Source organism: Musa acuminata, chromosome BXJ2-2 (assembly GCF_036884655.1).
Source record: "Musa acuminata AAA Group cultivar baxijiao chromosome BXJ2-2, Cavendish_Baxijiao_AAA, whole genome shotgun sequence".
In the NCBI taxonomy this organism is placed as follows: Eukaryota; Viridiplantae; Streptophyta; class Magnoliopsida; order Zingiberales; family Musaceae; genus Musa; species Musa acuminata.
In genome coordinates this window covers 25,737,600-25,750,027 of record NC_088339.1, presented here as the reverse complement: position 1 = coordinate 25,750,027, position 12,428 = coordinate 25,737,600, and the positions used below count along the sequence as shown (strand labels likewise).

Genomic DNA, 12,428 nt, shown 5'->3' with positions numbered 1-12,428 from the left:
GCCATGAAGTTTGAACACACTATCCCATGGTGTTGAATGCTTGGGAGTTGGGGGAGGAAACCAAGATTGTGCATGGCATTGTTTGACGATTGATTGGTTTAAATTAGGAACAACGACATGATTGGCTCAGAAGAACAAACAACTACTGCTCCTGAGACCATTAAGACAAATGTGAAGAATCTGTATGCTGCAGAGCATCTTATTCATGATGTGCATACTCTAAGTTTCCATTACTGACCTCTAACACTTGTTCTGGGAAGAAGCTTTTTGTCCACTCTAAAACTTCAACATCACCTTCAGCAAAATTTGATCTTCCAAACTATTAAGATGGAGGTCTGCTTAGTATCTTTTTCTTCTGATGCATGTATAATGAAGTTGATCAGCATTCCTCTCTCTGCTCATTAAAATCAATTTTCTTGTGTATGTTTCTCCCACCAGGAAGAACAAATAGAGACCAATAAGGATGTCAGATACATAGAAGTGCTTCTTCCATTAATGAGAAAGGGTGCTACATCCAATGAAGCCTAGCAAGTGGTAGCATTGGTACAATTTGAAGAGGTGAAAATTACAAGGAGACTCTCAGATCTAAGCAATTTGGCAAGTACTTGCATCCAAGTGATGCAAGACAGCAAATGATTATAACCAATGCTAAAATGAGTGCTCATGTTGTGCTGAACAAAGCCCTATGAAGAATGCCTCAAAAGACAGCCTTAAATTGAGACATATTCCAACCCCAATGCTCCCATTCCATTTTTCAATGGCCCCAATTCCCTATCAAATTTCCAACAAATCTCATTTCTTCTCCATGCAGAAAGAGTAAAAGAATAAGAAAAACCCTGAACAGTTGCTAATGCCATAAGCCCATTCATCACACCCATGCCCTGAAGATTACACAAAGACCCACAAGTTTCCTCGAATCAAAAGAACACAAGGAAGAAGAAAACTACTGTTGAAAAGAAAGGGAGGAGAAATTACTGAAAACCATGCCTCTTTCACACACCAACATCCATGCAGACACACACATTAACATGCAGGAAAAAAAAAAGAAGAATTTTGGCTCTCTCTCTCTCTCTCTCTCTCTCTCTCTCTCTCTCTCTCTCTCTCTTTCTCTCTCCTCTGTATTTTTCCGCATCTTTTTCTTTATCATTGACTGCTTTTTTTTCTCTCTTTTTTTCCTTTCACCTGCCCCAGGAAGAAGCCAGGAGAGGAGGTACAGAAAACTGACCCAGGATAATTGATGTGGGGGGGAGAAGATTCTAAATGGCGGTTTCTATTTTAGATGTTACTGTTCTATAACGAAACATTGCTTGCATTCTCTCTCTTGGTTTGGTCTTGGATTTGGAGCAAAAGAAGGCTTCCTGAGAGAGGAGAGAGAAAGAGGGGATGGGGGATGGGGGAGGGAGGGGGGGTCCTCTAGGAACACTTTATTCTCTTAAAATTGCATACTTTAATCAACTCCTAGAAACAAGGATTTTTTGAAGGAGGGAGTACAACTCCCCCTCTCTCACTCTCTCTCTCTTAGTCTCTTCCCTACTCTGAACTCTCTCTCGGGCGACTGCACTCTTTCCTTCTCCAAAATCCAATCTTTTTCGCTTCCATGCATTTGGCTCCATAGTTCCCACTTCTCCAAACCTATATTTCTAAGCTCCTTTCTTTCAGTCACCAAGCCTTCACATCAGAACCCATCTGGGAAAGGGGAAAAAAAATCACATTTTTCTTTTTCTAAAGAGAATCTGGCAGTGATCCTGTCTAGTTTCTTTGGTCTCTTAGAATTAACCACTAAATAGATTGGTAAGGGAAGCAAAGTACCTCTCTCTTTATTTTCCATCAGAATACCTGCTTTGCTCTCTGCTACTCTCAAGAATCCAAGAAACAGTGTGGGGAGTAGGAGGAAGTGGCTTCTTTCTCTTGATCCTGTTGTGGTTCCAGAGGCGATAAGATGGTGGCCGAGAACGAAGTTTTACTCCTTTCCATCTCGTGCCTTTTTAATGCCTGAGGAGCCGTAGACACCCGCCATTTACTGGGTTGCATGAGGACACTCCGAAACAATGAAAGATGGGAGTTCGAAGAAAAGCAAGGTTTGATGTCTTGTTTTCTTGGAGCATAGTGCGCAGCGCTTCATGGATGTCTAATTCTTTCTTCTTTTCCCCTCCTCTCAGCTCTCATGGTCCAAGGCCTTTGTCAGGAAATGGTTCAACATCAAGAGCAAAGCTCAAGACTTCCATTCAGATGATGTTGCTAGAGGTAGATGTCTTCCTCATGTCATAATCTAAGTTCTGCTATTCTGTACCTGTTCTTTGTTTCTGGTGCTGTCTTGCTTCGGCTAGGATCTCAGGATAAGACCGGCCTTCAGGTCATGTAATAAGACTATGGAAAATGACATGCTGTTTCTTCTACTATGTCTTCTTCGCTCTCTTCTTCTCCCGTTCAAAGTTCCCTGCTCTGCGTCTCTGTTTCTGTTCTGTTCATCCCGCAAAAGAAGCAGCTGTTGCTTAAATTTCAGTCTGATGCACATTACTGCATGCAAAACACAGTCTTGCTTTCTCCTTTTCTTTCTTCCAATTGTGTGTTTCTTTTCAGGGGGTGGTGAGGAATGGAGGGGCAGCATCACAGGGATGGAATCATACTCTGTCAAGAAAAGCAAATCAGGTTATACAGTACATCCTCTCAGCCTAACAGCTTTGGACCACACCAAAACAGTCGTTGTTATCTTCTCTTTCTATACCCTTTCACAGGTTGCTCTGAATTGTCCTCCTCCCTTGACATTCTTCCTCTTTTGTCTCACTCAACTCTCCCTTTGTGGCCTCAGATAGATTGTCCAAGAAGAAACCAGATCAAGCTCGGCGAGGAAAGATCGATCTTGATGCAGCTGAGGTCACTGAAACCCTGCATTATAGGTACTCGGGAGTAGGACCAAGCAATCACTCATCCATTACATCCACCACTGACTGCTTGCTTCCATTTATGTGATAGGATCTTTGTTGCAACATGGAACGTCGGTGGCAAATCCCCACCCAGTAATCTGAATCTTGATGACTGGCTCCACACCTCACCTGCTGCAGACATATATGTTCTGGGGTACACGCCCGACCTTTGTCTATCTTCCTCTCGATGCATCCGGTGAAGTCGTTTCTTTTGGTGTCTCAGATTTCAGGAAATCGTTCCTCTCAATGCGGGAAATGTTTTAGGAACAGAAGACAATGGCCCTGCAAAGAAATGGGTTGCTCTCATCAGGAAGACGCTGAACAATCTCGCAGGCAACAGCAGCAGCGGCAGCTTCCAAACACCCTCCCCTATCCCCAACCCGGTCGTGGAGTTGGACGATGACTTCGAAGGAACATCCACAAGGCAGACAAACTTCTTCCAACGCCGTTCATTCCAGTCCTTGAGTCGCAGCATGAGAATGGACGGAGACATCTTGGCTCCACAGCCAAGACTAGATCGTCGACACAGCGTCTGCGACCGAGTCATGTTAGCAAACAGGCCAAGCGACTACGACCAGAATTATCGATGGGGAGGGTCCTCCGATGATGAGAACATCAGTGCGGATTCGCCCTCCACGACGGCCTACTTCTCGCCCATGTCGTATGGCTTTGGAGCCTCTTCATCGATGGAGGCAGTACAGCCAAGGTAATCTTCCCTCGGAACCTTTGATACCTTCTACTCGAGCGTTTTAGTGGCTACTCTACCATGATCATGTGCGTGGCCATTGCAGATATTGTTTGGTGGCAAGCAAGCAGATGGTGGGAATATTTCTGACCATATGGGTGAGAGGAGAGATCAGAGATGGCATAAGGAACCTGAAGGTGTCCTGCGTTGGCAGGGGATTGATGGGCTATCTTGGTAACAAGGTATGATACGATGAGGTCTCATTCATCTTCTACCCCCACATATCATCATATTCATGTTTAGTAGAAAGCAATTCCTGATCCATCGGAATTGTGCCAGCTGCAACTGGTGATGTTTATGCTGCATTTCTTCAAGGAGCTTCTATGTCAATTGAATCATGCTTACATGAAAACACATGCAATCCACATTACTCGGAAGGGATACATTCTTAAACCTGTTTCTTCCAGGGTTCAATTTCGATTAGCATGTCTTTGCACCAAACAAGCTTCTGCTTCATCTGCAGCCATTTGACGTCTGGGCAGAAGGATGGAGATGAACTGCGTCGGAATTCCGATGTCATGGAGATTCTGAGGAAGACTAGATTCCCTCCCGTTCATGGGTTTCACGACGAGAGGTCACCCGAGACCATCCTTGAGCACGAGTAAGCCTGTTCTCCATTATATTACTGGTGAATGCACGCTCAATCGCCGCAAATGTCTCACCTTGGATCGTTTCTCGAGCAGTCGCATAATCTGGCTCGGGGATTTAAACTACCGCATTTCTCTTTCGTATCGATCCGCAAAGGCGCTCGTCGAAATGCGTAACTGGAAAGCTCTGCTGGAAAAAGATCAGGTAGCTTCTTCTTCTCGATGTTCTCTGCCCAAAATTGCGTTGTTCTAATGGATTCTTCATGTGATCAAGAGGAGAAGAATTTTCGAACGGTTCAATTTATGTTCTCTCTTTAAAGCAGCTTCGGACCGAGCAAAGATGTGGCCGCGTCTTTCAGGGTTGGAGCGAAGGAAGGATTTATTTCCCTCCTACCTACAAGTATTCCAACAACTCGGACCGGTACACAGGAGATGACATGAACCTAAAGGAAAAGCGTCGAACACCTGCATGGTTACAGCCCCTTTCCACAGTAGTTCTTCCTCAGAACGTACTTTGCCGTGCCATGCCTGCCTAGCTGATGATCTCGTTCACATAATTAGGTGCGATCGGATCTTGTGGTACGGAAGAGGCCTCAGCCAACTCTCTTACGTTCGCGGCGAATCCAAGCTCTCCGACCATAGGCCGGTTTCTAGCATCTTCGCAGCGGAGGTCGAGTCGATCAATCATAGCCGAATCCAGAACATGGATTGCGCTGGCTCTCAAGTCGACATTGATGAACTTCTGCAATTCTCGAGTGGATACACGGAGCTCAGCTTCTTCTGAAGATCGCAGGCGTACAGGCTCTTCGAACAAGGCGTGCCTCGTCTCCGTTCATAGTAATTTCCTCGGAGCAATCTCCCTGATGAAAACGGTACCCCAAGTCCCTCGCATGCTCTCGGTGATTCATTAGATGAAGCATGTTCTATGTTCTTACAGTATGTTACTCTTGATTCCTAGGAAGGGATTTGCTCACAAAAGGCGGATTGCAACATCAAAGCTCAGCTGCAATTTGCTGTTATCTTCTGGTAATGATTCATATATATCTGCACATAAACTGGAGTAGACATAATTCTCTCTAAATTTCTACTAATTCAAGCGTGTTTGTACTGCAACATTTTTCTTGCTTCAAGAACCAAAGCTTGGAATACATGAATCCCGATGGGCAAGAAGCAAACAGCATGAGACGGTCGTCGTCGTCGTCTTCCTTGAGATGGAATCTAACGCTGGAGAGAGCTCAGTAATCCAAACAAGTGCTTTTCCGACAGAGTAATCAGTAGAAGAGAAGCTTTACCACATATCCCACATTCTTTCGGTGGTCAGTGCAAGAATGCCGACTGTAAACGACAGAGAGAGCATGCAGGAGGGGCTGACCGATACTGATGTGTGCTCGTAGTGCATCATCAAACTCCACAGGTTAAATTACCGATACCTTCTTTTACTTTTTATCATTTTTTTTCTTGTCAGGAGCAATGGAGATTTTTGCAGTTGGGAGGGGAGGGGAGGTGGGAAAGGAGGATACGAACAATAATAACGCTTGCGATTCTTTTCATGTTTTATATGTTGGGAAAGGGCATGCATCATCTGCATGGACACTCATTGCACTGGGGATAAAGAAAAGTAGACTCTCTCTCTCTCTCTCTCTCTCTCTCTCTCTCTCTCTCTCTCTCTCTCTCTATATATATATATATATATATATATATATGTATATAATATGTTGTTGCAAGAGCATGGCCAATGATCTTTAGCTGGAAAAGCTATTCTTTTTATATTCTGTGCAGACACTTGTGTTCTGTTCCTCGATAAAGCTTCAGAAGAGGACAGGTACGGTTGGAACCCTTGAGGTCTCTTCTTCTTCTTCTTCGTCTTCTTGCTGTTGTGCAATGACCCACCAAAAACCATGAAAACGGTCCGATATGTCAATCATATACAAAAGAAATAAGCTCATCACATTCCCGGGCGCTTACAGTGGCTGCGGCACTACCATTCACAATAAGGACTAAGCATGTATCTGTTCCAACTCTGCATGAGAGACGTGAGCTCCCATGGATGATTCAACCCAAAGTTGCTGAAGGTGAACAGTTTCATCTGGTGATGGTGAGAGCTTCTGCAGCATCTAATCAAACACCTCGGAATCACATTCCATCCACTCGTATTTGTTTCCTCCTCTTACGCTCGCTACCATCGAAACTATCATCATTCGGTGTCGCATCTCCACCTTTGCGTAGGAGAGAAGACAGTAAAAAGGAGGATGGGTATGCTTTACATGCTACGTGACGAACACCGACTGCTTTACCGGAAGCAGGGGCTTATCACTTCATGCAGCAGTTGAAAAGATTGACAGCGTCATCGGAAGAAGTTACTGTGTGGATGTGAAGCTCACTTACTGAGACCGGCATTTGACTTCTCAAGCACGGTGCCATGGCCTGGAGCTGTTGCTCTCTCATCATCCACCTTTGGTAGGATACAGAAAGCAGAGAGCATGACTTGACCTTGATGACAACGATTCCTTTGACAAGAATGATGAGGGTGCAAAATCCTTGCATGGCAAGTGGCTCCATGCCAAAAGCGAGAAAGCTTCATGCTCGAGATCAGGCCTAAGGTTGATGGCACTGCTCCACGCATGGCTACAAAATCATGTCTAAACAGTGACAGATTGGCCTCGGGCAACTCCTCCGAATTGTCACGCATCACAAGTCTGATCCTTCACCAGTGACTGATGTAGAGATTCTTCTTTCAATACCATAAAGATAACTGGTTTTAATTTTAGGCCTGACAATAATACGACAATCTAAGTATGACAAGAAAATGATCGTAATTGTCTTTTTAAGATATTTATGAGTTTCAATAGGCCTTTTCTCAACTGGGGAGTCAATCCAATCCATATAATTCGTACCACTTTGAGTGAGTCAGGCTTGATCATTTCATATCTCAACTCCACATGCTAATCCACCACCGTACAGACCACTCCTACGACAACACCACGACCATTAGAAAGAAAGAAGGAAAGAGAAGAATCTGTGTTGAAGTATGAGTATGAAACAGAAAACGATGAGGAATTCGGACACTATTGCGTGTGAACGAAGGCATCGGAAGAAACAACCGGAGGCAGGCAGGGCAGAGAGCAGTGCACACGAGGACTCGATGACAGTGGCAGTAAAAACTTGGGAGTGGCGAGAGTCCAGGGGCTCTGAGTTCACCCTTGACCTTCGGCGTCATTGGCTGCAGCTATTGCTCGGTCGTCGGCCATACAAGTCCACACCCGGGAGAAGAATCAAGGAAAGAGACGAGCAGTACCAAGTCAGTCGGAGGAGATGGATGTCGCAGAGTTAGGTTTGGCTCAGTTGTGGCTGGCCGATGGCATGCATGTGTTTGATGCAGGCACGAGCATCAAATCATATCAGAAGCAGCAACAGGTCCCTGAAAACTATGCGGGTTGGAATGCAAATGTTGGCGTCTGGAATCCTGTCCTGCAACAATCCCTGAGTACTTCTATTTAGAGGTCAAAGACAAGAAGCTCCACAAGTGGCTGCTGCAACCGTGGACTCTGACACAGAGAGAGAGAGAGAGAGAGAGAGAGAGAGAGAGAGAGAGAGAGTCGTGTTCACAAGAAGAAGAAGAAGACCGAGTGGTGGTCTGGTTGACAACCATGTATCCAACACCGAAATGACCTTACCCAATGCCTCTTCTACCATTCAACCATTTCCCTCAAGTTAAGCATCTTACTGTAAAACTAAGCATTACACTCTCCTCAAACAAATGTTAAGCCTGCATGGTTAGAAATGGTGTACAAATGATTACATCTTGGACAGGGATGACCATGTAAGGTCCATAAGGTCTCAATTGTTGTGACACAAGAAGGAGCACAGTGAGAAGTTATCTGAGTCTGGCAACACAGAGCAACCAAAGTGCAGCAACTTATATTGGTTATGATGTACTCACCTGTACAGGCTCTTCATTGTGAAGATAAGATACCCTGAATTCACTGTCTGTGACAACTATCTCACCATTCTTTAATTGAGAACTCCACATTCAACATCATAAAACTATATGCAAAGCAGATGAAACAATCAATCACACCAGTATGACAATTTCTAGACGCTAATAGATAAGGCAGGATACAATGCATTTATCGTTCTTCTATACACATGCTGCAAGATCCAAGTTTGCTGATAGCAGCATAAGAGAATGAGAGGCACCGCATCAATTGGTTTTCACTCTGAAACATAGCATGCACCAAACAACATTGATCTGAGGTTTATACATCAATCAGACAAAGCCTATGGAGAGGAACAGCAGCAATCTAAGAAATCCTCTGTAGAAAATTCCACTCGGCAGGCAAATGATACTAACAACACACGAACAATCGCTTCTCCATGCTCCCGAAACCCGATCAAATTTAGAGAATGATAGCAAACAAGGAGCCATTTATGTGAGTCTGCTTATAGGATTTCATTCACAGTTTGGAATAGTGAATTCAGCACTTCTCCTTTCCTTCATCAAACATCTCTTGGTAGCGACATTCATGGCTGCAGAACGCCCTCTCTCTGAAAAAGGGAAAAATGATACTGTTTACTCTTTCGCAAGAGGAATTCTTAGATCTTATAAGAAATAGACAACAGGAAAAATCAAGGGATGCCAAGCTTTCAAGACATTTTTCCAAATAGTCTCAAACAAGAATCCAGAAATCACAATTTTCTTTGAATGGAAAAGAACTGCAACATTCTTTCCCCAGTGTGTAATTCAACATGCAATGATTTTGACAATAGACATAAACATGAAACCTGGTCAGACTTACCTATATTTGATCAAAATAGATGCAATAATCGATGCAAAATAACAGGGAAAAGAACATTCTTTCCACAATGGTAGTGATCATATGGACCAGAACCCTAATGATTTGCTCATGACACAATTATGTGGTGCAGTTTCCTTGTCTGGATATGCACTAAAATAATTCAAAGATAACTGAAGGCAGCAGCACAACACACAATTGAGATTAGCTGACCAACCTATATATGTAAACATCCTCCCCTGGGACAATTTTCTTCTTGCAACCACAGCAGAAGCTCAAGAAATCATCTGACTGATCATTAGAAGACCTAATCTCGTTCGCTGAAGTGGCAAATCCATCACAGCAACTCTCGATGATGCAATTATCATAGATATGAGTGGTCCTCCGGTTTGGCCCATGCAAGATCACACAAGTGTAGTCCTCCGACAGTTCCATCTCCGACTGCGGAAGGCACCCCGTGGAAACCCGGGGAGAAGAATTCGGCGTCTCAGAACCCATCCGGCCTGTCTCAGCAGAAGATCTCCGAGAAGGAGAGTACAAGGCCAACAGTGAATTCCTAGTCTTGATGCCAAACTCTATAGGTGATCGAAGGGAGTCGCCAGAGTCTGTTGTCGGAGTTGAGCTGAACTGAGGAGGATCGGTAGGAAGAGGAGGTATTTGAATCTTAAGCTGAGACCCAAAGACCACCATCCTCTTCTCTGTCTTGGAAGTTTTCTTAACAGAGTCTCCAGCGGCGAGGACCTCAAGTAGGCCAAGTCCAATGGCTCTTGGTTCCCCATTCTCCCGAGGTAGCTGTCTGCACTCGTTAGCAGAAATGGGACTAACAGTTGCTGAGAAGATGGCCATTATTGAGTTCCTACAGAAGAAGAAGGGATTCCTAATGGCAGAAAACGGCTTGGTCTCCAGTATAGAAGTCTGGCATGCGCCTGCTTCGGGGTCTGCAGTGCTCTTTGGGGAGAAGCCAACAAGGAGCCTTGAAGAGGTGAAGAGAGAGGCAGCATTGGAAGATAAGAGGGAAGCAGGATCAGACATCAGGCCTTGTTTGCTGCTGACCGATCTGGACCTCTTCCGCAGCACAATACCCTGAATCTTTTAATCTCAGAAACATGGAAAGGCGACTGCAATGGGAGGCGAGAGAGGATATATTACAACCAGTAGAGCAGAAAAAGGAAAGGGGAGAAAAAAGAGGACGAGAATGAGCCAGTTTCTTTACCCTCCTCTCCTTTGCTCCCATCTCCAAAGGATGAATTGGAACTCGTAGAATACTAGAACTATGGCAAGAAAAATTCTTACTAGAACCGAGAAATTAAGCATAGATAGGTTCTTGGAAGAAATAATGGAACCATGAGCTTACCAATCTTGCCTCGATTGCTCCTATCTGATCATCAGGGGAAATAACAACCGAATGAAGGGATCTTAAAGTTCTTCAAAGTTCTCTCCTTTTTGGTTTCATGAGTTCTGTAAAGTGTTTTTTGGATCAATCTTGTTCCTTTTGTCAGACAACCAAAGAAAAGAAGAATCTTTTTCTTTTCCACCTCACGTACTCCTCCTCTAACCTTCAATAAAACAAACCCTACACTTCAAATCAGACATAAACATTGATACTAACCACAGAGAAATCCGTGAAATGATCTCCAGAACTGAAACCTGCTGCTGGAAATAATGTCACATGAATCCTATTGATCCAAGACAAACATATAAAACATTGAGGCAAAGATGGAAATTTGCTTGCCGGTGTTTATTAGCCAAAAAATTAAGGTCCTCATCGTTCCCGCGATCCGTCGACGCTAAACGAGCAAAGAAATCATCTTTAATGCGCACCACGCAACAGTCTCCCTGACCTCCAAACAGAGAGATGATTCTAAAATTCCAAATTAACTCTAAAGGGCAACGAAAGACCCATCAAGATCGTTCCTTTCTTCTTCTTTCCACTGCTCCGATCAATGATGTAATCTTTTAATACACACATTCTCTCTCTCTCTCTCTCTCTCTCTCTCTCTCTCTCTCTCTCTCTCTCTCTCTCTCTCGTACTCTATGGTCCGTAAAGTCGCCCTGTCCAAGGTCAACTTGGATCGAAGAAACAGAGAAGCCAATGCAGTGGATATAAAGAGGAGAGAGAGAGAGAGAGAGAGAGAAGCCAATGCAGTTTTGGAACGAAAGCGGTATGATTCCTAGGATCCAACACTCGCAATGATCTTACCTCCACCAAAGGACTGGGGCTGAGAAGACGAGGCAACGAAACGTGAGCATTTCTTTACGGCTCAGTACAGACCTCCATTAGTCACTGACTGAGCCAAAGCAAAGAAGTAGCGGCTCGGCTCAGAAGCCGGCTTTAAGCACATGAACGTTAGATCCGTGCTCGATGACACGTCACATCACCACCACCTTAACTTTCAGGGAGGGATTGAGTCGGTCATTACATCGCCGCCGAAATTTTCAGGCATGAGAAGAACACGGCTCGGTGACAAAGGACGAAGTCGGCTGCCAAACGAGCCACGAGAGGCCAAATCCGTCTCGGCTCGGGAACACCTTTGAGACAGCGCAGTCGTAGAAGAGAGTTAGGTGAATGCTGCTGTCGGCATCATATCGAGCTCTACCCCTTCTTTGCTTCATCAATTATTGCTCCCCTAGAACCTGCTAAATGATGATCTTTGACGTGAACCAAATCAAAATGGGGACCATCGCCTTTTACCCAATCTCATGATAGATATGATCATAATCTATGATGGATTTATGTCTGTATAACCCCTCCTCAAGGTAGGCCTCCCTTTTTAACTCATGTAAGAAGTCATAGATGGAAATATGAAGTCATATGTTTGTTCATTGATGCAATGCAAGAGAAGAAGTGTTGTAGCATATGATGAATTTGATTTGAGGTAAACCATATATATATCATGGATGGCAAGCCAAAATCATTGGCTACCAGCTACAGTCACTGTCTTGATGTTTCATGTCATCTATTGGTACCCCACAAAAGGGTATATAATTATTATCTTCTGACCTACTACTTGTGGTCAACTAAAACTTGTGTGGGCATTGTGATTTGGCCAAATTGTGTTGAAACAACTAATTGGCTTAGTGAACTACCTAGCCATTCTCTCTTGAACAGTCCTATCCAATGCAGATGTCCTTGTTATGTCATTTATAATAATAATACTCTTAGCAATTTGGGTTCCTTTGTTCATCATGAAGAAAGAAAGAGAAAGAACAACACTAATGGGACCACCTTCCATCAATTTGACTTTGTCCAAGCCAACTTCAATGCTTCCTTCCCTTTATCACAAATTAATCATATAAAGTGACCTCATTCCTGTGATTGGCTACTCTTTCATCTCAGTCATCAGATAAACAACAAACAGAAGCAAAATTTCTGGTATAC

At 44.0% G+C, this 12,428-nt stretch overlaps 2 protein-coding genes across 4 annotated transcripts; one reads left to right on the top strand and one right to left on the bottom strand.

Annotated features, from left to right (window-relative positions):
* The first annotated feature begins 1,523 nt into the window (after positions 1-1,523).
* On the top strand, positions 1,524-5,894 carry LOC103975992 (type I inositol polyphosphate 5-phosphatase 4-like). Its single transcript, XM_018822152.2, has 13 exons — positions 1,524-2,078; positions 2,160-2,244; positions 2,581-2,649; positions 2,810-2,897; positions 2,974-3,078; positions 3,148-3,630; positions 3,716-3,851; positions 4,077-4,270; positions 4,353-4,461; positions 4,580-4,728; positions 4,818-5,128; positions 5,215-5,282; positions 5,388-5,894. The coding sequence occupies exons 1-11, from the start codon at positions 2,049-2,051 to the stop codon at positions 5,038-5,040; spliced, it is 1,671 nt and encodes a 556-aa protein (XP_018677697.2). The 5' UTR covers positions 1,524-2,048; the 3' UTR covers positions 5,041-5,128; positions 5,215-5,282; positions 5,388-5,894.
* A 2,443-nt stretch (positions 5,895-8,337) lies between these two features.
* LOC135586227 (FCS-Like Zinc finger 8-like) lies at positions 8,338-11,498 on the bottom strand. Of its 3 annotated transcripts, XM_065095865.1 has the most exons (5): positions 10,659-11,498; positions 10,404-10,507; positions 10,263-10,320; positions 9,267-10,167; positions 8,338-8,801 (listed from the first exon to the last, which is right to left on the bottom strand). In XM_065095865.1, the coding sequence occupies exons 4-5, from the start codon at positions 10,079-10,081 to the stop codon at positions 8,732-8,734; spliced, it is 885 nt and encodes a 294-aa protein (XP_064951937.1). In that variant the 5' UTR covers positions 10,082-10,167; positions 10,263-10,320; positions 10,404-10,507; positions 10,659-11,498; the 3' UTR covers positions 8,338-8,731. The 3 variants fall into 3 exon arrangements, with proteins under 3 accessions (XP_064951937.1, XP_064951935.1, XP_064951936.1); XM_065095863.1 differs by having other exon boundaries at positions 10,404-11,498; XM_065095864.1 differs by lacking the exon at positions 10,263-10,320 and having other exon boundaries at positions 10,659-11,496.
* Between the last annotated feature and the right edge of the window lie 930 nt (positions 11,499-12,428).

Excerpts from the sequence above, each read along its gene's own strand:
- LOC103975992 (XM_018822152.2), top strand. The coding sequence starts at position 2,049 with ATGAAAGATGGGAGTTCGAAGAAAAGCAAG. Across the intron at positions 2,898-2,973 it reads ACTGAAACCCTGCATTATAG|GATCTTTGTTGCAACATGGA; the intron begins GTACTCGGGAGT and ends TTTATGTGATAG. Across the intron at positions 3,079-3,147 it reads GCAGACATATATGTTCTGGG|ATTTCAGGAAATCGTTCCTC; the intron begins GTACACGCCCGA and ends TTGGTGTCTCAG.
- LOC135586227 (XM_065095863.1), bottom strand. The coding sequence starts at position 10,081 with ATGTCTGATCCTGCTTCCCTCTTATCTTCCAATGCTGCCTCTCTCTTC. Across the intron at positions 8,802-9,266 it reads GAGGATGTTTACATATATAG|AGAGAGGGCGTTCTGCAGCC; the intron begins GTTGGTCAGCTA and ends TCCCTTTTTCAG.